We start from the raw sequence: 26,275 nt of genomic DNA on the forward strand, positions 1-26,275 counted from the left end.
GACTGGAGTTTTTCTTCAATTAATGTCTCAGGAAGAATTGGGGAATATCAGGTAGCATAGACAGAACTGGTGGTGTGTCGTCCAAAAGCAAGTCAAATTCCTATTAAGCTCGGAGAAGGAAGAAGGACAGAATAGACAGGAGGAAAGATAGTGGCAAAGAAAACACAAATTAACTGCAGATTTAATATGGTTATTTCAAAGACAGCACAGGAGGTATCACTGGGATATTAAAAAAGTCTTTGTGCTTGGCTTTTGGGAAAATACGCTTTATACGCAGCCTCTGCATTTTTTCAGATGATTGAAAACACAGATGCCTCAGAGGAAGTGACTCATCCCAAGGAGCTGGACCCTTGTTGTGTGAAAATTTTGCTGTAGCAAAAGTGAAAAAGTATAAGTAAATGATTGTCTGTCGACTAAAATGCTCTTTAGACATTTGACACTACAAGGAACAAATATGCCTCTGTTGCCAGATAGGTCAGGCAATGCAGGTCTGTGCCTCCTGCTAAGGCAGTATTGTTTGAATGCTGAGTCTCACTAAAAATTAGTGTTGGGAAATGAATTCAGACTATGTGGCATAATTCTTGTAAAAAAAATCTGAAACTTACTAAACTTGAATAATTCTTGCTAGTTTCCTTCAGTATTCTTCCCTTCAGTTTTTGGTATTGTCTGTTTCTGTGGTGAAGGAGAAGGAAAAAAAAAAAAAATTTGAACTGAACTAACCAACAGGTCTATAATGTCCAGGGAGATGTGATGCACTGTCGTCATGCTGCCTGATACTGCATCTCTTGTTCTGAGACTTTTTATTTCTGTGCCTTGGTACCCATGCCTCATATTGGGAAAACAACAGTCTTCAGCTAGCACGAGCCTCAAGGCTTTGTTTTTTCCTTTTTGTAGGCATGTTTGCAACTGTAGATGGCATTTCACAGCGTGCCCCTGTGCACTGGTCAGAAAACGTGATTGGAGCAGCTTTGTGCTTTCCTTACGTCGTTGCTCTCGATGATGAGTTCATTACAGTGCACAGCATGCTGGACCAGCAGCAAAAGCAAACCTTGCCTTTTAAAGAAGGTCACATTCTACAGGACTTTGAAGGTATTAAAAAGAACACTTTTTTGCATCAATAATTCTGGAACAACTGCCACTGTGGGCACAGTCACTTCAGTATGTTTTTTAAACTCAAAATCTAGCAAGCACATTAACTGTTGAAACTATTATTGCAAATGCCTTCCCAATTATATTATGATAGGTAAACTTAAGTCATCTAACATTCCATGCTTCTAACAAAATGTATGCTCAATAAATGTGCTCTAATTGTCAAGTTAATTGTTGGGTATGAGTCTGTGGGGTTAGAGCTTTTTCTTGTAACTTGATTATTGCTTGCAAAGGAGCAATGTTAATTTAATGCTACTAGTCTATAATTGCAAGCTCCAGGTATTTGTCCATTGGCTATCTTGACAAAGTTCTAACATCTTAAAAATTGTTCTTTTGTATTCCTTTCTAAAAGGTTTTAAATGGGGTATTTCATAAAGAATTGTTAAACAAAAAATACAAGAATTTTTTTTTTTTCCATCTGCTCTTCAATTAAGAGCTCTTAATTGTGGAATACATTGCGTTGCTGTTTTCTTCCAGGAGAGCTACAAACTCGAGCACTATGAACTGTGTATTACTTACTACCTTTGATGTACAACTTACAATTTTCTAATGTAAGCCTGTGGAAATATCTAGCAGTTAAAAGTCCCTATTCTCTGGAATCTGGGCAATAGTTTCAGTGATGGCCTTTACAGCTTAGCTCATCATGAGAGATTATAGCAAGTTTAATTTACTCAGAGTGGAACAAAATCTGCTGTAAATAAACAAATTTACCATTATCTCTGTATTTCCAAGGTGCAGTTTACAGGTAAAGTATACTATCTACTAAATACGGTAACAACAAAGATGAGTTTTGGAACTCTTAACACTGTTTCAGTTCTCGTATCTTAAATAGCAAATCTTAAAGCTTATTTCTGAAATGTGTTTTTTTCTGTAGAGAATCTAAACTGAATATGTCTGTCTGCTCTGTCCAGGGAAGGTGATTGTTGCTACTAATAAGGGTGTGTATATCTTGGTGCCGCTACCTTTGGAAAAACAGATTCAGGATCTTCTAGCTAGCCACAGAGTGGAAGAAGCCCTTGTTCTAGCAAAAGGAGCTCGAAGGAATATTCCAAAAGAGAAATTTCAGGTCTGTCCTTCCTTTAATTTTCGTGAAAACATAAATTTCACAGTGGGGGCATATATGCCAATGGTCACATAACTAGAAAGGCTGGGGGAGGAATTTGCATTGAAAGGAAGTCTAATACCTTTTATGGTTTCACCCTGAAGAAATAGCCATGCTGCTGAATTGGCTCGTGCATGATTGGCTGTGACATTGGCAGGGTTGAATGCTGCTGTTCTGCTGAGATTTTGGTGTTGGTTTCTTTTCAAGTGTGTAACTTGAAAAAATTGAAACAAAGCCGAAAAACTAGTGATAGAAAGTCCACTGCGATGCTTCCTTAGAACTAAGTCGTTATTATTTGCTATTGCTGTTTAAAAAGTATACTTTATTTCAGATCAGAATTTTTAGATTTTAGTTTTTTTATCAGAGATTCTCACCATATCCTAAACTCCACAGCAGTACAGCTTCAGAGTTAAGTGATGGGAAATCTTAAAGCAAATACATCCTACTTCCAAACTCATACAAGTAGTGCTTGTACTGGTGTGTAACTGAATATTTTGGCTTTTTGTGTGGCAAAGTATCCTAGTAACTCTTTGATTAGAGTGTTGATTAAAGATTTGTCTTAATTTTCTTGTACCTCTGGTTTATATTACAATACATATTCTACTGTATTTGTTCCTATTTGTCATTTAGAGACTGAAACTTGGAAAAAGTAGCATGAAATCTCTACTCGCCAAGTAGGTGAATGAATATTTGACTTGGTTTCTTTCCTTTTGTAAGAGCAAAATTTGATCTGTAACCTGCAGAAAATCTGGTTTCGTTTTTTTTAATACACTTCAGAGCATTTTGTTGTCGTTAAAATATTATCTGTTGCATTACTTTTGGTTTGTTTAGGAAGATGTAAAGTTTGCAACATGACTAGGTAAATTACAGAATTGCAGTGGTTCAAAATGATTCACACTCTCAGGATTTTTTTTTAAATTTCAATAAGTTTCTAATTCCTTGTCATTTAAATAAAAGGCCCTTGAAAAACAGTTATTAAATTAAATGAAATTTGTATCAGCTTTCATTTTGATCCTTAACTCCTCCATTGAATGAACAGCTGGGAGGCTGCTGGAAGTAAAAAGCTTGGTGAGAAAAGTGTTTCCATCCTTTTGCTAAGGTACAACTATCTGGAAGTACTTGAAGCTGAAAAGTATTTAGGCAAATACAGAGTTCAGTTTCCAGCATGTTTGGCTTTGCATCTTCACTTCCAACTTTTCTTTCACAATCTGTTTAAAGAAGCAAACTAAAATCCTGCTGTGAGAACAGGATACATGATCTAATCAATGTCTTTGAAGTATGATGATCTCTAATTCTCCAATTACTTCTTTCCAGTTTAGGCTGATTTAGTGTGGGAGATGTCTTTTTGTGTTTTACCACAGGATGAACTGCAATTCATTATCTAAAATACATCATGTAGAATCTCATTCCTCCTAAGTTTTCTTGCATTTAGGATTTTTCTGTATTTAGGATAAGTTACTTTCTGTTCACATGTATCTTACGTGCACAATGACTGTGTACCTGAAATTACTGTTTCCACGAATATTGTAAGTTCTTTCTAACTTAACCTACTTCTAAGGGTGTTCAGTTACTTTGAGTCAATGCTACAGTTGAAAAACAGAAAACCTATTATTTGCAAGCGAAATGGCCTGGTTTAGTTCTGGGCTGTATTTGGAAATAGATAATAATCAGCTTAAATTGATGGAGTCTCCCATTGACTCGTATTAAAATGACTCAACTTGGCTCAGCTGTTGAGACGTTAGTCCAGTTTTTCAGAGCTTATCTGTAGTTGGAAATGTAACATGTTGAGCTTGCCTCTAATATTTAATGCTGTCATTACAGGTTTGTTAGAAGCACATCAGACTTTCTTTTTCTGTAGTCTCGCATAATATAAATCTGATGGAGTTCAGCCAAATTACATGCCTTACATATGTCTTTTGCAACATTTCTTTTGCATACTTTAACTGATCACATAGTCACTCCTTTCTAATTCCTATGTAAGAGAGATCTTTAGGTAATAGATTTTAGATAGATAGATAATAGGTATCTTCTAATAGATATTTTTGGACATCTATTTTGCAAGCTTTACTGATTCCTGAGTAGCTGACACTTTCAAGACCTTGTTTTGCCATTTTATACAAGCAGTGGGAAGGAATGCATAGGTTTGGCATGAAGGCACTTGGTCCAGCCACTATAATTTATCCATACAGAAGAGTGATAGTAATTGTCTGGTACATGTAGTATAAGTGCGCCCTTCTCCACAGACTGCTTTAATTTCTGGAGTTTGCAGTGGCTGTTGCCATCTTACATGTGACTTGAACTCAGTCATGGCATTGTAGGACAGTTCTTGACACCATGGGTTTTTTCCCTACAGTTCAATACTGCATTGTCATTGCATGCATACACAGCTGCTTGCTTGCTCTTTTTATATCAGCAGTATTATACCTTCATAAATATATCTATATATATATGCTGGTAATGCAGAATGATAGTGGGATTGAAACAGTAAAGTACTGTACTTTCAGAATTATTTGTACAGCCAATATTTAGTTATTGGAAAGAAGCAGGTCATGCATTAGTAGCTTTAAGCTGTTATTTAACCCATGGTCCCTCCAGACTGCAAATTTATCTCTGCCATATTAGATGAAAATTCCTTTGTCTTTGAGCATTAAGAATTACTGCTAGGTAAAAAACGCTAAGCAAAAGTGTTGCAAGGAGGTGGCTTTGCTGGATATCATTTTTGGTAGAAGAATACAAAGGCCTTTCTACCATGCTACCATGAAATGACTGAATACTACTTATTAATTTTTCAGGACAGCTGAAGTTTGCAGAAATCATGGTTGATGGTAGTGAAGACCTTGGTTAGATTGACACACATCTTGCATAGGTATCTCTCTTTTTTCTTTTTTTTTCTTTTTTTTCCTCATTTCTTTTTAGTTTCAAAAAACATATTAACTGCACCCAAATCTGGCCAAAAGCCAAAGTGACTTTCTAGAAAAATTATTTTTGGCAATCTAGTTGGTAATTCTGACCATTTTAGAAAGGGTTTTTCTAGCAGTTGGGAGAATTAAGGCTTCGCTATAGCTATTGCAGCTTCAGCAGTCATCTTTCTGTTTTCTAGCGCTTTTTCAGATATGAATTAATACAAATCTTATTTTATGTTTTTGTAGCTAGTTTTCTAACGTGAATTCAGTCAACTATAGAATTTGCCTAAAGCACTTCAAGTCCTATGGTGGTTCTTCAAAAATGATAGGGGAATAAACAGTGTGTTGAATTTTGACTGGGTGTAACTTGGTACCTTTTTAAAAGAAGCCTATTGCAGTATCTGGCAGATGGGTCTGGAAGAACTCAATATGGTTTTTTCTATCATAAACAAAAGTTAACTGTATGTGGTTGGCACGTAGGTCTAGCCTGTTTTTAAAAACCTGTGAGAAGGAGAGAATATTCTCGCTTCCACAAACAGTCTGGTCTGTTGCTTCCCTAATCTTTACCACAGGACGTCTTAATGTCTAGTGTTTATCTTGTTGGCTAAAAATCAACCTGGATATTCCCTATCCCATCACTGCATCTTTAAAAAGTTGGGAAAGCGTCTGTCTGTAGACATTCTACAGCTTTTTTTGTTGCATGGCTTTAAGGGACAAGTGAAGATATGTCAACATTTAAATGAATGTGAATACCACTTAATCAGTTCAAATTCAAAACTGATCCCTTGGGCTTATACTTACACTATCCACAAGCTCTTATCAACTTCTAGTTGAAAAGACTGCTGTACAGAGTAAGGTCTACAACTAAAGCACTGTTCTCAGTGTCTTAGATCAATTCAAACTTAATTCCAATATCCTAATTCACTAAATATGTAAATATTAGTCGTCACTCCATTGCAAAGATTGAAAACAGACTTAAAAACCCCAAACCAACCTACTTCTGACACTAGTTAGCAGAGTGAGAAATGTTTGTGCTTCAGCTTTGCCTGGAAAGTCTGAGACCAGGTTTTGAAGTTTTTCTGGTGCTATAGGATGCATATAGTTGCAGATTGAAATCCTTCACCAGCATCCTTAAGAATGTGACCAGATGGGTATTCGTCAGTTCACAGATTACCATTTAGTGATGTAATAACACAGTCATAATTCCAAAATATTTTGGAAATTTTGTGAATTAATCACCTGAGGAAGTTTTACTTTATTACTGTAATTAAATTCCCTTTTAGCTTTAGTTAACTGTATTTTGAATTAGTACACTTGGATGTAAAGCATAGTAACATTAATTAATATAAAAATGTCATGAAGTATTGTTTATATTGTTAACGTTTGTCTGAAAAGGCGTGCCAGATAGCGTTTCCCTCTGCTTCCCCTTCTCTCCCCCATGCTGGGGAGGCAAGAAAAGTCCCACAACCTTACAGATCAATAGGTTTTAATGGCTTGTTAATGATCAAGATTAAGGATTTCCTTAAGATAATCCATTAGTAAAGCATGCACAGACTAAATGGATTTAAGCCAAGCTTTTCTCTTGGTAAATCCACAATCTTTAATCAAGGTGAAAAATCACCAATTAGAATATCAGTCTACCCGACTGGAGGCCTGACACTCTTTAGCAATTCCTGTCTGGAATACATTGCTAATGTATTGCAGTTTCTCTGGGTATTTTCATTGAAAATGGGGAGTTTGTTATTAATAACAGCATTCATGTACACTGTTAAACATTAGAAAACTGTATATTCATGAGAAAGTTGAAGGGAAAAACTGAGGGCGTGTGGATGTAGCTAGGTGTATTTGCAAAATAACCAGTGCTGTCAGAAACAGTGGATGCTTTGCAGAGCATAGTTTAGCTTTCTTGCTTTTAGTAATTCTCTTTTGCCATTGGAAATACACTGGGCACAAGGGTTTCATTTTATCTCATGGTAACTAATTGACCATTCAGATTAAATAAATACGTAGCATTTAAAGAAGTTTTGTGTTCTTTTTGTAGTGAACTTGTAAACTTTTTTCTGTCTAGGCATGACCTTAACAGTAAAACTTCATAACACATAGCTTTTTGTATGGTTTATTTGTGCTTCTCTTTTTAACCATATTTTTATGTACATTGCATAACGTACTGCATATTGGATAAGTGGAACTGCTTTGGAATTACTTTTACTTAAAAAAAAAAAAAAAAGGGGGGGGGGGGGCCACAAAAAAAAACAAAAAAAGCAAAAAACCCAAACCAAACAAAACCAAACAAAACCACCCAAACTGGCAGAAAGTCTGAAATATGGTCATCAGCTGGGGATGAGCCTATGAGAATCACCAGCAAGGTTCCTGCAGAAGTGAGATGAGGTGGGGAGAAAGTTGGCTCTGTGTGGTCAAGTGGGACCACCCTTGAGTTTAAATCTTTTCTTGTGCCTGCTGAATCATGGGGAACTTCAGAGATGACCATTGGCTTTTACGTTTGCAAATACCGCAAGCAAACACTTGCGGTGAGTCAGACTGATGTCAGATAAGTCATTATCTGAATAAGAAAACTTGCTATTTGTTGACTTTGCTTTTAGTAAGTATTCGTGAACAGTGTTCTGTTCACACACTTTTGTGTAAGAAGCTGAGTCTGGACAGCAGATTCAGTATATTCAGGTACATACAATTTAAAATGTAGAGGATCAAGGCTTTATTTTGCATGTAACTTAACAGGTCTGGTTGAAGATCATGTGTTCAGTGTTTCTGGCAGGTAGTTACTGCAGTAGTGACTAGCACTACATAAATAACTCCTTACAAAGATAATAAACCTTTTTTCCCCCCTTCTCTTCCATAGGTAATGTACAAACGAATCCTGCAGCAAGCAGGTTTTATACAGTTTGCACAGCTTCAGTTCTTTGAAGCAAAAGAACTCTTCAGGTAATTGTGTGACAAGAACTTTATTAATTTATCTTCTTTAAATAAGGAGTTAGTGTTCTTGGTTTTAAAAACTTAGTTGCTTGAATGTGTTTTGATGCAGATGTGAGTTCACTGTGATAAAATGGTTTTGTTGGGCATAAAAACAGAGTAACATTGAAACAACTTCATAACTGAAGAGTTAATGCAACTGATTTTTCGGCATGCTAACATACAGTAGCATTAAGGCTTTAATCCTGTAATCTGAGTGTTGTACATGCGGAGATTTTTTTTACTTTATGCCCATGAAGGTCAAGGCTTTATTATTGAGCCTGTGTTGTGATTTGAACCATCACGTCATGCTACTGACAGAACTTGCTACTTCTTAGTTATTCTGCCTCTTAAAAAAAAGTCCTCATCTACTTGTGAGTTCCATCATAATGTAGATCTCAGAATTTCAAAACCAAATATCAAGTCTGAAAAGAGGGATTAAAAGGCAATTTCAACTGCAGAAATCTGCAAAGTAGACATGAACACTTTAACTCTACTCTTGTTAGAGGCTGGCCTTTCTAGTGTAGAGGCAGTAGGAGCTCTGTGTATAAATCAGAAAAACTTGCTATTCAAACCTCTTCTCACAGGAAAGCTTCCCATGTTCAGATTTTTCTCTGTTGTGGTCCTCTATTGTTCGTTTTGGCTGTTCCCATGCTTTGCAGTCACTAGGTTCTGGAACAGGATACTTGCTGCTTTTAAATTTGCTGTTGCTGCTGTCTCCCAGAATTTCATTCTTCTTGTATAGATTTTTGTAGCCAAAGGACAGTATTTACTTTTTAAAAAGTTCTAAATAGGTGTTGCCATTGTTCATACTTCCTGGATGGTTTTGGAACTGTCTTTGGCAAGAAGTGAACAGCTCAGGGCATGCCCCATGCTTTAGCTACTTCACAACAGTAGGGAAGGGATGAGCCTGCTTGTGAGGATCTTTCACATTTTATTGCCTGCAGAAATCTGCTGTGTCATCTACTTCCATGGTTATAACTTGTTTCTTTTTGGAATTTGTTCTAATCAAGGTTGTGAAGGGAAGGGCTTTTTGAGGTTGCTGGTCACCGGATAGATAAGAACTATTTTTTAAAAGTTTTATTTGCAATAAAATAGTAACTAACCAGGGTTTCTTTTAGAGAACTGTCAGTTCATTATTTTGTTTTACCAACAGTATCTCCTGCATTTCAGGAATGCTCATCTGTAAAGATGAATTCTGAATAATGACTTTGACAGTGAAATAAAATATAAATTCTCATTTCTTGCTGTTCTTCTAAAGCAAGGCCTGGGAGGAGGAGTCACTCTAGCTGTGAAAATTGGGGAGTTGTTTGCCAGTTGTTTTTTCATGTGAAAAAACATCTTGTTTTATTCTTCTGTCACAACATGCATTCTTCAGACACTTGAGGAATTTCTTCAATCTAGGCTGGAAGAAAAATGTTTTGTGTAGCATATCTGTGTTACAGCTTGCTCCTGGATGAAGTATAGATGCTCTTCACATGCGAAGTGGAAAAGCCACTGCATAGTATCTGACATAGATGCACACCCAAGACCTATGCCTGTACAAAAGGCTACTACTTATTGGTTGGATGGATGCATAATTGGTGTCCATGGTTCGTTTTCAGAACCTCCTTAAGAAGTGAGCTGAAGGAGGAATCTGGTGCATTTCAGGGTTGGGGAAAACATTTTCATCATGCAAACACATGTTCTGAAAGCTTTAGTTTTCTACAGGAAGTTGCTGTTTTCTACAGAATTACACTTGAACAGTCTTTGTGGCTTGCCTAAAAGGGTTCACTCTCCATTTTTCTTGCCTCCATCAGAAGACTAGTTCCCATAATGTATGGATGAAGTCTAGGACAGTCCTAGGAATGGCATTAAGGGTGTTCAGCTGGTTTTTGTATATGCCACAGAGCAGCTGTGGGATGTCAAAAGCAAAAGGCTGGCCAGTCTGTGAATTCTCAGAGCTTTCAATATCTAGAGGAGGGAAAAGAATGATAAACAAGTTTGGACAGAAAGAGCAAAAAAAATTCCAGATTTGTTCTGAGTGTATTTTCTCCAGCATAGAAGGCAGTAACTTTCAGAAACTGACAACCTGTTAGTGTCCTGACCCTAAGCATATGTGAGCACACATTCCCAGTATGTTATTTTTTTGTGCCTATGTATACTTTTTCTTTCTTTTTGCTTCATCTAGTTTGACACTGTAATTGCAGAAGCGGCCAGCTTGATGTCCGGGAGCTGATCTCTCTCTACCCCTTCCTGTTGCCTACTTCCTCTTCATTTATACGGTCTCATCCCCCTCTGCATGAGTACGCGGACCTAAATCAGCTGACCCAAGGTGACCAGGAGAAGATGACAAAATGCAAACGGTTCCTCATGAGTTACTTGAATGAAGTCCGCAGCACTGAGGTGGCAAATGGCTACAAGGAAGATATTGACACAGCTTTACTCAAGCTATACGCAGAGGCAAATCATGAAAGCCTGCTGGATCTGCTAGTTTCGGAGAACTTTTGTCTTTTAACAGATAGTGCTGCCTGGCTGGAAAAACACAAAAAGTGAGTGGATTTTTGAGTATTGCACCTTTGAGACCAGAGGGAAAATTGTCTTAAACGCTATTGGCTTCTAGAGCAACGTGTTCAGATCCTTGAAGTTTCTGTGCTTTCAGGTCCAAAAGACAACTTGGCCTGACTTGTCAGCATTTAAAAATGTTGGTGAAAAAGTATTAATTGACACTCTGAGGTAAAGGGAATGTGTTCTGTCTTGTGCTGGTAAATACAGAGTTCTCCCTGACAGTTTCTGTGTCCAACACAAAAATAAAGGATTGGTACAAATGGGGTGGGGGAAGTGATTTGTTTACCCTTGTGACAATGTGAGAGTTGAATGGACGCGGTAGTGGTGCTTGGACAGAATGAAAATATGCCTTAAAGTATGCGCTACCTTAGGCAGAAGCTATTAACCAGCTAGTGGCTTTAAAATTTTAGTTGCTTATTCAGGGAAAGAGATCTTGCTTTTGAATTGCATACTTTCTGTACTCCCACTGACTCACCAAAAGGAGGTTGCTTAAGATGACTGCAGATGACTTCAAATTGGAAATACCAGCAGGTGGAGAATTGACTGTCATTAAGCAGGAAACACTAGATAGAAAATGTGTAAAATACAAACTCCAGTCGTAGGTAGTGTCACTGTCTTGGATTTCATTTCTTTAAACTGTGTGGTGCAGTAGTAGCAACTACAGTGGTGAGGAGGAGTCTTTAATTGTGGTTAGAATTAGGGTAGTTTCATTTATTTCTCTTGGTAAGTATAGTTTGCATGGCAAACATGAATGGAATCGTTCCATGAACAGCCAGTACAGAACTTTAGCTGTGTTTTTATTACAGTACACAAAAAACCTCTGTAATGGCACTGTACAAACCCCTTCCTTGCCTGACTTGATTTCATGTTGCAGTAAAGAAAAAAATGGTTCTGATAGTAAAAGTTTTAAGTAAAACCATCATAAAAATTTGATTTAATGACGCTTGATTAACTCTTGGAGGAATATTTATTATTTGGAGCTCTGTGTTAAGTCTGTATATAAAATTCAAAGAACGGCATTGGGATCATCTCTAATTTGACATATACTTTAAGTTGGAGCTAATAACTAGAAATTGCCTTAGACAGGAGAGACAGACACATTTCTAGGACAGAACTTCTCTTCTTTGATTATGAAAAAGAGCCTACAGACAATTGTTCAAGTGTAGACATGACCATGTACATGTCACTGTAAGCAATTATTTGTTATATTCTGTGCTAATCAAACCGTAATGAAATTGGTAGGAAAGATCTAGCAATTTTAATATTATTTTCTCTTTCTGTACAGGTATTTTGCCCTTGGTCTCCTGTATCACTACAATGGTCAGGATGCTGCAGCACTTCAGGTTAGAATAAAGCTTTTAGTGTCATCTGTAAACCATTCCAAATACCAGTTTACCTCTGAGATAAAAATCTGAGGTGCTAATTTATCTGTTTGGAAAGTAGTAATGTGTATATATAAGAAACTTATGCTAAGATTTCCTTGAATAAATTAATATGCTAGATGTGAAAAACCTGAAGATGACAGCTATGTAGATGCTTGTATGCTATTTTTTAAGCAAAACTGTGCATACCAGAACATATGTTTGTACTCTTAACAAATGGACAGAAGCACTAAAATAATCAAGAGATCACTTTAAAAGGTGCTTGAGGGACTTCAGGAACATATCCTGTACTGATTAGTCTGCATACACAGCAAAGCAGTATTGTAATCTCATGGCAGACACTGACAGCAACTGAGTTTATTTCCTTTTCCGATGATGGACAGTGAACACATTCTGCAAGATCTGTGGGTTTCAGCTGGGTTAGTAATCCCTTTGGGGACCCTCCCCCTTCTGATGTCACTAAGACTATCAGTGGTCTGTAGACTGCAGGCTAAGTAATTTTGGTATTCCTGTCTGCAAAACTTCATCTAGAAAAATTAATATGTTCTTAATCAATAAATAGCATGTATGTCTTGGACCATATCCAATACCTTAAGTAGTTTGCCTTACTGTGTGGCTTTTTAAGTACGTTAATCACAGTAACACTGTCAAATGCATTCAGGTCCGTTACGTAAATAGTAATTTCCTGAGCAGAAAACCAGTAAGGGCAACAAAAACAGTATGTACTTTTGTCATGTGCAAGATATTTTTCTTTATGTTTCCAGGAACAAGGCTTATTGCTAAACTGGTCTGCCAGATGTGGCATCTTTTAATTCCAATTATAACATATATAAAAATGATATCACATGGTACTTAAAGTTCTTCAGTCAAAATGAAAGAAGAGAAGAAAAATCAGTTTTTCTTCTAAATTGTTTGTATCATTTGCTTTCAATCTTGCTTACGCAGAACACATGAAAAGTATACCATGAACTGGAGAGAAAGACTTTATTAAAAGCTTTCTTTGTGATTAGTGTACCTCCTCTTGAATTATTTGGCCAACCACTCTCAGAATGAGAATCCGCATGATATGGTGTCTGAATTAGTTGAATATGGCAGGTACAAGAAAAGCCTGTGATGGGAAGGAGGCATAAATTTAGTGAGCAGTGAGGTCCCTTGCAGCTGGGTGTTCCTAGGAGCTCTTTCTAACTCCAGAAGTACCAACACCTAATACTAAGTGTTGTAGTAGCTCACATAAATTCTGAGTTGGAAGAACTAGTACATGTTTTAAGCACTTTAATCTGTGTGTGTTTTTGTTGCAGTTATGGGTGAAAATAGTTGATGGAGACATTCAAGATTCTACACGTTCAGATCTCTATGAATATATAGTAGACTTCCTTACATTCTGCTCAGACCAAGATCTAGTGTGGAAATACTCTGACTGGGCTTTACAAAAAAGTGAAGAGGTTTGTGATTGGTGTACTTTTCACAGAACATCAGTATGCAGTGGTGTTTGAGTGTTCATTAACATTGTTCCATCTTGATAGCTAATTGGACCATTTTTGCAGAATCTTTAAGGCCAGTTAAATAGTGATCAACAGAAGAAAACTTCCAGGTTTCTCAATTGTTCTAAGCCCTTCTGTTAATAAGTGCTAGTGATAATTGCCTCTTTTTCTTCTGAAAACAAAGTTTAGGTCATTCTGTACAATGAAAGATACAGCATGTCTTCTGTTTTTCTTCATATTAAGCAAGATAATTTTCAGATCTTAAAAAAAAAAAATAACCACCTAACAGGTTAACTGTTGCTGCTGTTTCTTTTTTAAAAGGATTCCAGGGAGAGGTGATAACTGTGTACACTAGGATGTGGAAGAAATAGCCTTCATTCAAGACAAAACCTCATTGCTACAAGAATTGACTTAATCCACCAAAATTAAAAAAAATAATTTTGTAACATCCATTAGTGCGGTGTGCTGTTAAATGGGATGCTTGATGCTATATCAGACAGTCTGTGTTGTTGGAACTTGTCAGTGCCTAATTTGTATTAATTTATGGCTCAGTTATTACGTGCAATGACAGATTTCCAGACTTTCATTTTGGTCATTATAGAAGTCTCTTACTCTGTGTATATCATCACATTTGATAAGGCTGTAAACATTCTGGTCTCTAACTTACACTTTCTTGCTGCAAAGCCTGAAGTCTCTTGTTCTGCTGTTATGCCAATCAGTTCAATATTTTTTGTGGCTGGTGGAGGTTGTGCCCAACACAAGGTTTATAGGCTGGACAATGTATAGGCTATAAATTGAGGTAATGGAGGTAGGAGTGAGTGAGATCACAATAAGCACCAAGTAGTGTAATGTTGGTGGTGTCAAGCAGGGTTTTGTGTTGTTTGTCTTCCTGATTAATGTACTAACTAATCCGATGGTGCTATTAATTAAGTATTTAAAATAAGAAGGTAATGAAACGGTTGCCACTGAGTTCCTAAATGCAATTAACTCTCTCTAGGTTGGCGTACAGATTTTCACTAAAAGGTCTTTGGAAGAACAGGAGAAAAACAACATTAATCCAGATGATATCATCAGTTGCCTTAACAAATATCCTAAAGCACGTGTTAAATATCTAGAACATGTAGTATTGGAAAGAAAAATAGAGGTGAGTGCTAAAAGAACACTAAAAGTAGGCATAGGATTCAGAATGCAGACTATGATGAACAGCTCTGAAAAAAGCCAAAGTCCAGAATAAATAAGCATAATTTGAAGGCTTTCAGATGTACTCAGAGTAGGGAAGGAGTGGTTTTAAGATTTAAGTAGAGGATGAGGAGCAGATATCTGCATTATTTTTAACTTTTCAACTCGTATAATGGCAAGACAGTTGCTTACCTCCCTGCAGAGATTTGGTTTTTTTTACGTCTGATTACTGCATACTTTTCTGTTTCATAGTTGAGGCTCAAACCTCTATCTCATAAGATCATAGAAAAATGGTTGAGCAACTGCTAATCCTATTGCACTGTTGCAGCAATATACTAAAATTCTGAATTCAGTGTTTTACAAGCAGGTATGTTTTATTCTGTCCTTCTGGAGAGATTGAGCAATTAATGATAGAATTAAACCATGCATCTCTCACCGTAGAATTCCAAACCACACTCTGTATGTTGAATGTCCAAAAGATGTGTTCACAAGTCTAAGTGACAGTGTATTCTATCTTTGGGTTTTTAAGCACAATACAGAAGCAGCCAAACGTTATGGTACTTGGATATGAGACATTTCAAGCACAGGAGAAGTTACTTTAACCTGCAAATAAAGCAAGGAAATTAATGTTGAAAGAACTCAGCAGAACTGATGACCATTTCACTAATTTACATTCTTCAAATACACATGCTAGATCAATGGTTTCCCTCTGTCACTATTGCAGATACGTTAAGGTGTATGACACCATGACGGATGAATGTACTAGTTTCTGATGTCATGAATGTTTTCAAACAAACTTTTTGAGTTAAACATAGTGGCTTGTAGAATATTTGTAACAAAAATAATTTATAATTAAGTCTACTCTAACTGCTAGTAAAGGCTGGGTTATAAATTGATTTGGTCTTTAGGAGGTACTAGATTATTGTGAATGCTTTAGTGAGAATGTTTCAAACATTCAAATCATCAGCTTGTTTTGATGAATATTGGATAGTGGGTAACACAAAAAGCACTGTGTCTTCAGAGTGCTTGTCTACCTCTGGTGGCTTTCTCAAATTTTATTGCAGAAATAGAAAAGTTCAAAGAATGTACCTGAATATGAGGAGTAGTGAATTAGATCAAAATTACTCATTTTACAAGGGAAACAAAAGGAGAAGACACAGTGGAGATCATACTTGTACTCAAAGGAGAGACATCTGCTTTACTACATTGACTTCCATTAGGTGAACTTTTGAAAGGAAATCATTTTTGCACAAGAAAAGCTATTTATAGAGCTTGTTTATTTAAGGTGAAGAGAGGTTTAGGAATAAGATGCTTCATATCTACATTTTAGAAATATCTGTATTAATGAAATAGAGAATCCCATGCTATAGGTATAATGTATTTTGTGAAGCTGGTCTGAATAAGTTGTCTATCTGCATGAACAAAAGACTTTCTGATTAATTTGAATTAAATAAATTAATTAAAAGACAGTTCTATGTAATTATGTAATATTCATCACTGTTACTGGTGGGGAGAAGGGGTTGTCTTTGTAAACTGAGCTAACATTGCTCTTTTTATCTGTAGAAAGAAAAGTACCATACTCATCTAGCTGTCTTGTACTTGGAGGCAATACTTCAGCTAAAATCTGTGACCACAGATAATTGTACAGAAACAACTGAACTGCTGTTTAAACTACGCAGTCTTCTTCAGAAATCTGATCTGTATAGAATTCACTTTATTTTGGGTAAGATGCATGCTGTCTATTATAAATGTGTCCTGGTTTTGGCTGGGGTAGAGTTAATTTTCTTCCTAGTAACTGGTACAGTGTATTTTGGATTTAGCGTGAGAATAATGTTGATAACACACTGATGTTCTAGTTGTTGCTAAGTAGCGCTTATCCTAAGTTAAGGATTTTTCAGTTTTCCGTGCTCTGCGAGCAAGCAGGTGTACAAAGAAGCTGGGAGGGAGCATGGCCAGGACATCTGATCCAAACTAGCCAAAGGGATATTCCATACCATAGAACGTCATGCTCAGTATGTAAACTGGAGGGAGTTGGCCAGGGGGGATGGATCGCTGCTCAGGCATCGTTCAGTGGGTGGTGAGCAACTGCATTGTGCATCATTTGTCTTTTCTTGGGTCCAATTTCTCTCTCTTTGTGATGTTCCTGTTCATTACAATTATTATTATTGTTGTTGTTATATTATTTTATTTTAGTTATTAAGCTGTTCTTATCTCAACCCATGAGTTTTACTTTTTTCCCCAATTCACCTCCCCATCCCACTGGAGGGGGGAGGAGTGAGTGAGTGGCTGCATGGTGCTTAATTGCTGGCTAGGGTTAAACCACAAAAAAATGCTATATGTTAGTTCCAGCAGGAGACAAACTAAAGTCCTCATAAGGATAGAAAACTAAAAGATCTGAGGTTTCTAGGTGTATTTGGTTGATGGGCTTACCATCTGTGTTTCTGACAGACACAAGTTAATTTAGAAAGCGTGTCTGTTAGTGTTGTCTTTTGATCTCCCATAGCTCATGAGGTACAATGGTATGTTTGCCACTGCACCAAAGGCAGAATACCATAACTAGCTAGAAGAAATATCTTCATACAATTATCTTCTTAATTTATAGTCAGTTTCTTTTTAATGATGAGCATGTAACTTGTGCCAGTCTTTTGCAAATGGAAGACTTACAGGTTTATTTGTGAAGCAGTCTGTTTCTCAGTGAACTGCAGTGAAGCTTTGAGGAATCTGATTGCTAAGGACTTGTTTGTTGTCCATAACCCACTCTCACCCTGAAAGGTGGGGTTCATGCTAAACAAAAATATGAGCATCTTTTTGAGTGCAGAGTGCAACATACCTCTTAGTGTTGGTATAAGGCAAGCAACAGTTGAGCAAAATGTTTTCCTTGGCCAATGCTTATAGTGGCTAATTTTTAATGTTTCATCCACCAGAACAATGGGGTGACTTGTTATTGTACTGAAAGATGTGAAATGTTTTTCTGAAATTCAGTGGAAAAATCCAGTGGAAGTGGAAATAAAAATAGCTGAGTAGCAACTAAAATAACTTACCAATGTTTAATGTCCCCTTGCCTTTCCAGTCAGCAAAGTGTTATATGACAGATGAAGTACAAGTATAACACGGTCATTGAAACTCTTGCTTTTTCATCCTTTAATTTTTAACCAAATTTTTAAGGGCAAGAGTTACAAGATGGATTATTTTCTTGAAATTCATGTACTCCAAAACACAGGATTTCTTACATGACAATTCTTACCTTACATGAAGGTGAGATCAATGCATGCTAGTGTGTTCCTCCTTGATGACCAAAATATTTTGGGGAGAAACACATTGTATTTCCATACCTTATACAGAGGCCTATGCCAAATTATCACCTTTACAATAAAAAGAGGATTTTCTACTTTATCTTGAAATGCCAGATGAACTTGCCATTCCCCCTGCCTGTTGCTGACATTTTAACTTTAAACTGTCAGACTGGATTAAGGGTTTGTAGTCCCCTTTTCTTGAAGGGAAGTACTATGTGATCTTTATTGTCTTTTATGGACTTTAAACTATTCTGTAATTTTTCTATAACACTGGGAGAAGCAGAGGTTAAAAACATTGCAGCTTCATCTTACAGTTTATCATACATGGTAGCAGTGTGCGTGGAAATGTGCAAGACTGACATGCTAGAATTTAAAAGATGTCGGTGACCCTGGTTTTATCACCTGTTATTTAGCCATTTCTTTTTCCCGTATTTTGTGGTGTTCTTTTGTTAGAGATATGTTTCTAGGCATTCTTGTACATACAAACATTTGTCCTCTGTATAGCTGCCAGCACCCCTGCAAAAATAGAAGGAGTTGAGTTTTGTGGGCTTGTTTGCTTTGACTCTGGGAGAGGGAGTAGTCATCTTCACCACTGAGCAAATATTGCCTTGTTTCTCATTTAACAGACAAAATCCAGGGCACAGACCTTCATATGGAAAGTGCAATTTTATATGGAAAACTAGAAGAACATGAGAAGGCTTTGCATATCCTTGTCCACGAGTTAAAGGACTTCCATGCTGCTGAAGAATACTGTATATGGAACTCTGAGAACAGAGACACGCAGTACAGACGGAGGCTTTTCCATATGCTGCTGTCAGTGTACCTGAATCCAGGCACTTCGGATTGTGCACTAGTCATGGCTGCTGTGGATCTCTTGAACAAGCACGCTGCTGAATTTGATGCGGCTCTGGTTCTGCAGGTGGTGCCTGACAGCTGGTCAGTGCAGCTCCTCTCCCCGTTCCTGGCTGGAGCAGTGAGGCAAAGCATTCATACAAAAAGAATGACTCAGACTGCACTTGGGTTAGCACGAGCTGAAAACTTAATCTACAAACATGAGAAGGTAGGTTGTTGGTTTTTTTAGAGGCACTTTGAAGGTTTACGATTAAGTCCTTTGATACGTAATAATCAGAAGCAGTTTGAAGAATTAGGACAAAGTTGTCTTCCTCTCCTTGGCAATTTTACTTGCTGCATTTATTAGTCTTTTTGCCATGACTACTAGATTCAAACTTAATTTTATGCTTTCTCTGTAAAACAAAAGGGAAGGTGGGGGCTTTGAAATGGGAACAACTTTGATGAACTTCTGGGCTGAAGGAAAGTGAATCTGGGATTTACAGATTAACGAAGTTATTGCAGAAACTTAACAAATGTGAGTTAGCATTTGTTCACTAGGATTGAGACCTGTCAATTTGCAAAAAAGTTTGCCTGGCACTTAGTATTAATTGAAGCTTGTTAATAGCTTTTGTTAGTGGTAAATTCACTTGTGAAACTTTCTTCTATTCCTAGCTAAAGCTGTGTTGCTTAAAGCTCCCAGCAGATTCTTAAATCTGTTCAGTTCTAACAATGGTATATCCAGCAGAATCTGTCTGGAATAAAAATGGATCAGTGCTCAGTTTGCTGTGGAGTTGTCCTGTGACCTTGTTTGGGAAACTGCATCGGGTTTTCTATTGCATTAAATGTGTGAGTGCTTTCCTTTATGAAACAAACAAAGAAGAAGAAAAAGAAGAAAAAAAAAAAAGCCATACATAAGAGGAGGCATGAAAATGAATGAGTATGAATGTGGAAATTGAATTCAAGTTAAATAGTTCAAGCTATCTTTTCCTACTACCTCTCTCATTGGCCAGGTTTGTCCATTTGGTACAGGTGAAATGATTTGCCTCATAATTTCCCTTCCTTTCTTGCTAGGTTCATGTTTGGATTTTTTCCCTCTCTTTAGGTTAAACAAAAAGGAACCCCAATTCTTCTTTCGGACAAAAAGGTCTGTCAGGTGTGCCAAAATCCTTTCTGCGAGCCTGTGTTTGTAAGATACCCAAATGGGGGTATGGTCCACACGCACTGTGCTGCAAAGAAACATCTGAATTCAAACATGACTCATCACTCTTCCAGCTCCAGCAATCAGACTTGAAATATGTTCCGGTCCCACAGGTTCCCATGACTTATACCCCATTGAAAGTGGGCTGGAAAAAAGAACAAAGTGCAGCTACTTTAGGTATAAATCAAGATGAACAGCTAGTCTTTGGGTTAATGGGAAGACTTCCAGTAAATATGAAATATTGCCACTTATCTTTTTGATTTCTATGAATGTAGATAGAAAAGAAAATTCACTACCAGAAACGGAGAGGTGCAAATATAGGCTCTTCTGTATATAGTAATAAACGGTTAAAGAAAATGAGCCTTTTCTTCACAGTAAGGATGAATGTTATGGAGACAAGGCAAACAATTATTTTAAGAAATGTCGCTTTGCACTGAATGTGGTGGTGATAAATTTGTAGAGGTGGAGATGGCATCTATTGCAGTTGGAATTCTTGGAACGTTACGTGACAAGACTGGCATCATGCAGCTTACTATCAAGACAAAAGTGTGCGGTGGTTATAATGTTTGCTGCAGCATGTCCTCTTTTTGGGCTGGATTCTCTTCCCCAGGATCACATTATGAACTTGATTTTCGCTCTACAAATTGTTGGCTTTTGATGCACTTTTTAGTCCTTTTGGCCCCCCCCCGCCGCTATATAGAATTTAAATATAAGCACTGGTCCGTTAGGTTTCTACTCCTACAGTTACTGTAATAAACTGAGTGGAAACTGATAGCCTCAGTCACACAGCTGTACTTGGAAGAAAAGAAAAAAAATGAAGTCAGATTGTCTGGTCAGACTGTAGTCACTTTTATATGGGGGAAGAGACCTTAACTTTAATATTGATTTATTTATTAATATGCAAATATACTGTACATACAGTTGAATAAATTGATACTATATCATTCTAGACTTTCTTTGGAGGATAAAGGTGTAGCTGATACATAAGTGTACAGGTTATGTGCTAAATGTTTGCTATAACATACCTTAGGCAGATTGGAACTCCACAAGAATAGATTTTAGTACTTGTGGATAACTTTGTGCAATCAAGATCATGGAAAGAAGGTATAATTGGGAAGAAATCTATAAAGGTGCACTACAGGGGTGCTGGATTGTTACATTCTAGAAAACATTCTGTAAACTAAAGTGTTTCGAATAACAACAAAAACCCTTAACTGCCCTGATAAGTACTCACATTGCTATTTAACCATTTTAAAAGAAGCAGCTTCCCACAAAAGAGGTTCAAAAATGATGACTTTAAATAAAAATTAAGTATTTCAAAGTCAGAGTATTTCTTTTAATTCTGTAAAGCTCTAATAAATGCCAAGCTTACTGGCCAGCATGCAACTGAGTTAGTATGGCTGCACTGTTTCAGCATTCCAAATCAGAGTGAAGACTTTCAGCAAAATGAGGTATCTGCATGGTATCTTCTAGATGCAATCTCAGCAGAGGTCTCCTGATACAGAAAGGTTGGCTTCTGAAACAGCCTTGTAAGCATAGTGCTGCCTCCAGGAAAGGTCAACCAGACTACATCCAGGGGAAAAAAATACCCGTTTCTTTGTCTTCGAAGCAAAAGACCTTTGGATCTTTCTCTTCCCTGAGATAGAAATTAAAAAAGTGTAGCTGTTGTGTTGCATTTTAGAAAATAAATAAATCTAAGTAAGGAATTTTGTAGCACTTTCTATTGAGACGTGTAAGCAGTGTTTAGTGAAAGGCACCTTCAAAAAAGACAAATGTGGGCATTTCCGACTTAATTCTGGCATGAGTGATTCTCCTGTGGCACTGGTATGAGTAGATTCTTCTGTATCTTGTATTCATGGTTTTCAAACATTGTGTGTACAACTGGCAATGATGACATAGACAAATTTGTGGTCCCCTGTCCTCAAAATTCTTGCTGATAGAGACAAAGTGATTTTACGAAGATCTGATAAGCCTTTTGTGTACAGTAGCATGCGATTCATAAGAAATACTTTCTTTTGCTGCAAGCAGTATGCTCTCAGTATGCTCTTTGTTCCTACCTAATAAGGAGGTACTAAAACAAAGACCAGTCTCCATGATTAAGACTAATTCTAGCCACCAGGTAGTGATGAACTTGGTCTTGTCAGCTAATGTTGCAATGGAATGGAGATCATACCATTCCAGACCACGAGAAAGTTCTTAATTGTTATTGCATGAAAAGGTATGTCTGTAAAAGATTCAACAGTTGTTTATTAATATTTGATATTTTTTCAGATTTGTACTTTGGCTAAAATGCAGCAGTAACAATAATTGTACATACAGAACAAATACAGAAATCAGAGTAATGCAAGGTAGCATATTTGGAAGCACAGGTGACCAAAAGGGTGATTAATGTTTAAGTTGGGGGATCTAATTCTTTTAGCCCCCAGAAATGTGGACTGGAAAAATATTTGATTCATACATTGTTACCTGTTTCTTTGTTAAATTTTTATACTAGAACTCATTTGGATGAATTAATATGGAAGTCCCATGGTAACAAAAAGAAAAAGCACAAAAACTAATGTGAGGCTGAGGTAGAGCAAGAGCTCAGCAGGGAGGTGGCAGGTGGAGGATGCTCTTCCAGTGTGCGTGCAGCGTTTGAGCAATTGGGATAACACTCGACCAGAGGAGATGACAACCTACGTCCAAGTGGTGCGTGAAATTCTGTACTTTATCACCAGGAAGTTTATGAAAAGTCTGCATTCAAATTTCCTTAGGTAGGACAACTACAACACCCCTTGGGTAAGAGAACTTCACATTGGAGAACCTGAGTTCATTCCTCCTTTTCCTTTGGCACTGTCAGTTTGCTCATTTTTGTTTTACGTACCTGAAGTCCTGGGACAGCATTGCTACTGTGGTAAGTTCTTCTGCAGCAGCAAGGAGGGAATGAATGGTAATCTGGTTATTAATTGCTACTGGATATGTGAAGGAGGAGAGGCAGAAAAGAGGAATATTTCTTTGACCTTCCTTCTAGTTTGGAAATTAAATGGGTTCTGGGAGTTTAAGCTTGATGCAATCGTTTTCTCTCCAGTTTGGGAATGCGGTGTCTTAGACCTGCCCTTGGAGAGAAGAGATTCTGTCAGAGTATTTCTTCTGAATTTAGCTCTTGCTAAATTATTTGTGTTTGTAACTCATCTCTGTCACTTTTTTGTTCCAGTGATTCTCCTTCAACTTTGTATGTGTGAAAACCAAAACAATAGCGCAGATTTTTTTTTTAATGTGAGAGTGCGTCTGTGATTCAGGACATAATAAATGAGATTAGTCTCTCACACAGATGCTTTTGCAGATAGAGGCACGTTTGCTTAACATGTAGCTTCTAATTACAGAAATATTGCAGCTCTGACTTTTTTTAGCCATCCTCTGTTACAGTCGCTGATACATAACAAAAGGCACTCGTTAAACCCTATTCTTTCATATCTGCATGCTTCCTCACATAAGAATTACCTGATGCGTATATGTCATCATATGCAGTTTTTCCCCTCTCTAAGTCAAAAAGAGAGGAAAAATACTAATAAGAAAAAAATTGCCCAGAATCTGGCACTCTGCTTGAAATAAGATTAATGGCTGTACATCTATGAGAAAGAATTCAGTTAGATCTTAATTTCTGTCACTTAAAGGGATAAGTTATCACACTGATAATATTACAAGAATACTGATCTCAAAATCTGGAGAAAATAAGCAATTGGTATTTGTTACACAGAGTGTACCACAGGTACTTGTGAACTGACTTCTTCAGGCAGCCTGTACTTCGGCGGCTCAGGCACAGGAGTCTGGATTATAATGAGAACTTCTCTCTTTGCTCCCCCTGCTCCCAATCTCCAGCCTTTGTTACCTGATTGTCACTCTTCTAGCACTTAATTGACATAGGTGTAAATCTTGAGAGCTCTGGGTGGACTCCTGAGGACATCTCTCTTTGTTCAATAAAATGTCACTTTATTATATCAACCATGTGAAACTGTAATAATGTCAGCTGTGGAAAGGTGGTGGTAGGGATGGAGTAAGCGTATCTTTTCCGAGACCTTTATTACGTGTTTGAACACACAAGCATTATCTTGACTCTGAATCTTTATAACAAAGTCTGTTCTTTGCAGGGCTGCTATCCTGAATGACATTAAAAAATACTCTGTTTATACAGTTGTATCAAGAAGTAACTTTATTTTATTACTCTTCCCGGTTTGCTGCAGTCTCTATTCAGCATAACTCTAAGTCTTTTATTAACATCCTGCTGTTTATAATAAGCAGCAACTCTTACGTTTTCGTTGTGAGCTCTCCTCCTATTGCCTATATTTACTAATTAATTTTTCTCTTGCTGTACAACACTTTGGGGCTTATGCCTTGTGAACACTGATAATTAAATGTGCTGCTACTTTTAAAGGGAAAAGAAGAAGTTAATGGCATTCTGTAATGTCTGATTGGTTACAAAACCGAAGTTCCCCTGCAGTAGATCTGTTCAGATGGAAATCTGTACTGTTAACACTTTCTGACTTAATGGTTATGTTGGTGAACATATACAGCAGTATGTGGAATGTACAGATGTATAAATATGTTGATTTTTAATAAAAAAATCTTTTAATTATGTTTGTCATTGATTTCTAGATATATAAACCCTGGGATGTGAATGGCCAAGTGAAGGAGAAAGGTTGTTCAGTGGTAAATAGAGGATTCATCTGGGTGACTGACAGAGGTGGTCAGATGAAAGGCTGAATTAAGCAAGTGCAGGGTGTTAATGGAGATCAACAGGCATTCTTAAACTAGTGAATTTTTCTTTTGGGAAGAAGTTTTACTTTGTTTTTACCTCTTCTTTGACTGAATCTGGGTTTTTACAGATTCAGGTGAACGTGGCTACTGCCGTTCCAGATTTGGAAGATCTTCATCTGCCTATGTGTAGCTGAAGCAATCCTTTCTGTGATTAAAGCCGACAGTTACATGGGAGTCTGGTCAGTGATGGGTGCATGGACATCCTGGAGCAATACAAACAGAAGTACTAAAACATTTTAAGCGGAAGACCTCAAAACAGAGCCAGTGTTGATCTGGGAGCATAGGCTGGTAGTTGAGACGAGTAAAAGCAGATGCTGTTTGCAGAGACACCTCTGGGACCAGGTAGAAAGTTAAGTTAATCTGCAGCTTTTCTACTGGGGCACTCTTTAGTAAAAACAAATTTAGGGAAAACAAAGATGCAAGTGCTACCAAAGCTGAATGGTATTTATTTTTATTACTGGAAATCCCTAATTCAAACTTACAAGGCCAAAAGCAAAGTTACTGCCAGAGCCTAGCCCGTGTCCCCAGGAAAAGGGGATTATTACATCCCTGCAATGTGGAAACGAGGGTGATGCTTATATACTCTACAGCAGGGAGCTGGTGTTCCTCATCTTCCTCCTCACTGTTCAGGAGTAATGGCCCTGGCTCAAAGCAAACTTCACGGCCAAGGGGCCAGGTGTCCCCTTCTTCCCGCTTCAGCAGAAGGGGCCAGGACCACCACAGTGGCACTATAGGTTTATAGGCAAACTATATGAGGAAACCTCGGGAAAGGGAGGGTGGTAAGGGCTGGTAAGGAGGCTGTGGTAAGCCAAGGAAACCGGTGTGATCTCCAAGGGGAGGCAGTGATGGAGGAATGCAAAGGACAAGTACAGAAAAGGGAGGAATCTGTGTTTAGGACATGCAGGTGTGACCTAATTCAGCTTGTTTCCAGCCCTACTCTGCATGTGCTTGAGTCTTCTCTCCCTGCATCTTCCCTGCCCGTGATACAGGGCAAATCCTGTACGTGACCAAAACATACTGAGGATGCTGGCTAGAAAGTGATGGCAAGTGGTGGCCTTTGGGTAGCAAGAAGTGGGAAAACTGGATGAAATGTCTCTCAGCCCTGAAAAAACATCACTGGAAGGAATTTAAGAGAATGTGGCAGTAACCAGGCAGGGGGAGAAGTTGTCACTGCTAGCTTTAGGTATTGGCATGGGCCTGTGCATTGCGAAGGGGTAGTATGTCCTTTGCCTGCTACATCCCTCTCTCTTTCTTTCTCACATGTGTTTGTGGATGTGATGGTTGTCCTGGCAAATGATAAAATGGGCAGACCTCACTGAAACCGTAGTTTAACTTACTGGTATGAATTAATCCATCACCTCAGAATTTTATTGCTCTTGTGCTAAAAATCACTTGGTCCTTTGTGTATGCTGTTTGCTCATCAGGACTTGCTGCTTGTTTCAAGTTTGT

At 37.6% G+C, this 26,275-nt stretch overlaps 1 protein-coding gene across 3 annotated transcripts in view; it reads left to right on the forward strand.

Moving 5' to 3' along the window:
* TGFBRAP1 (transforming growth factor, beta receptor associated protein 1) overlaps positions 1-24,778 on the forward strand; it is a 33,867-nt gene extending 9,089 nt beyond the window's left edge. For 2 of the 3 annotated variants that reach the window (XM_010575702.1, XM_010575701.1), the window contains exons 3-12: positions 895-1,089; positions 2,061-2,215; positions 8,012-8,094; positions 10,311-10,652; positions 11,954-12,011; positions 13,349-13,492; positions 14,529-14,675; positions 16,274-16,433; positions 18,630-19,063; positions 19,937-23,258. In XM_010575702.1, coding sequence (XP_010574004.1) covers positions 895-1,089; positions 2,061-2,215; positions 8,012-8,094; positions 10,311-10,652; positions 11,954-12,011; positions 13,349-13,492; positions 14,529-14,675; positions 16,274-16,433; positions 18,630-19,063; positions 19,937-20,125 — 1,907 coding nt within the window. In that variant the 3' untranslated portion in view covers positions 20,126-23,258. Of the gene's footprint in view, positions 1-894; positions 1,090-2,060; positions 2,216-8,011; positions 8,095-10,310; positions 10,653-11,953; positions 12,012-13,348; positions 13,493-14,528; positions 14,676-16,273; positions 16,434-18,629; positions 19,064-19,936; positions 23,259-24,664 lie in introns of those variants that run through there. The other variant, XR_774887.1, reaches the window with a different exon arrangement.
* Positions 24,779-26,275: the final 1,497 nt, after the last annotated feature.

The sequence above is a fragment of the Haliaeetus leucocephalus genome, unplaced genomic scaffold (assembly GCF_000737465.1).
Source record: "Haliaeetus leucocephalus isolate CR32 unplaced genomic scaffold, Haliaeetus_leucocephalus-4.0 Scaffold495, whole genome shotgun sequence".
NCBI classification, from domain to species: domain Eukaryota; kingdom Metazoa; phylum Chordata; class Aves; order Accipitriformes; family Accipitridae; genus Haliaeetus; species Haliaeetus leucocephalus.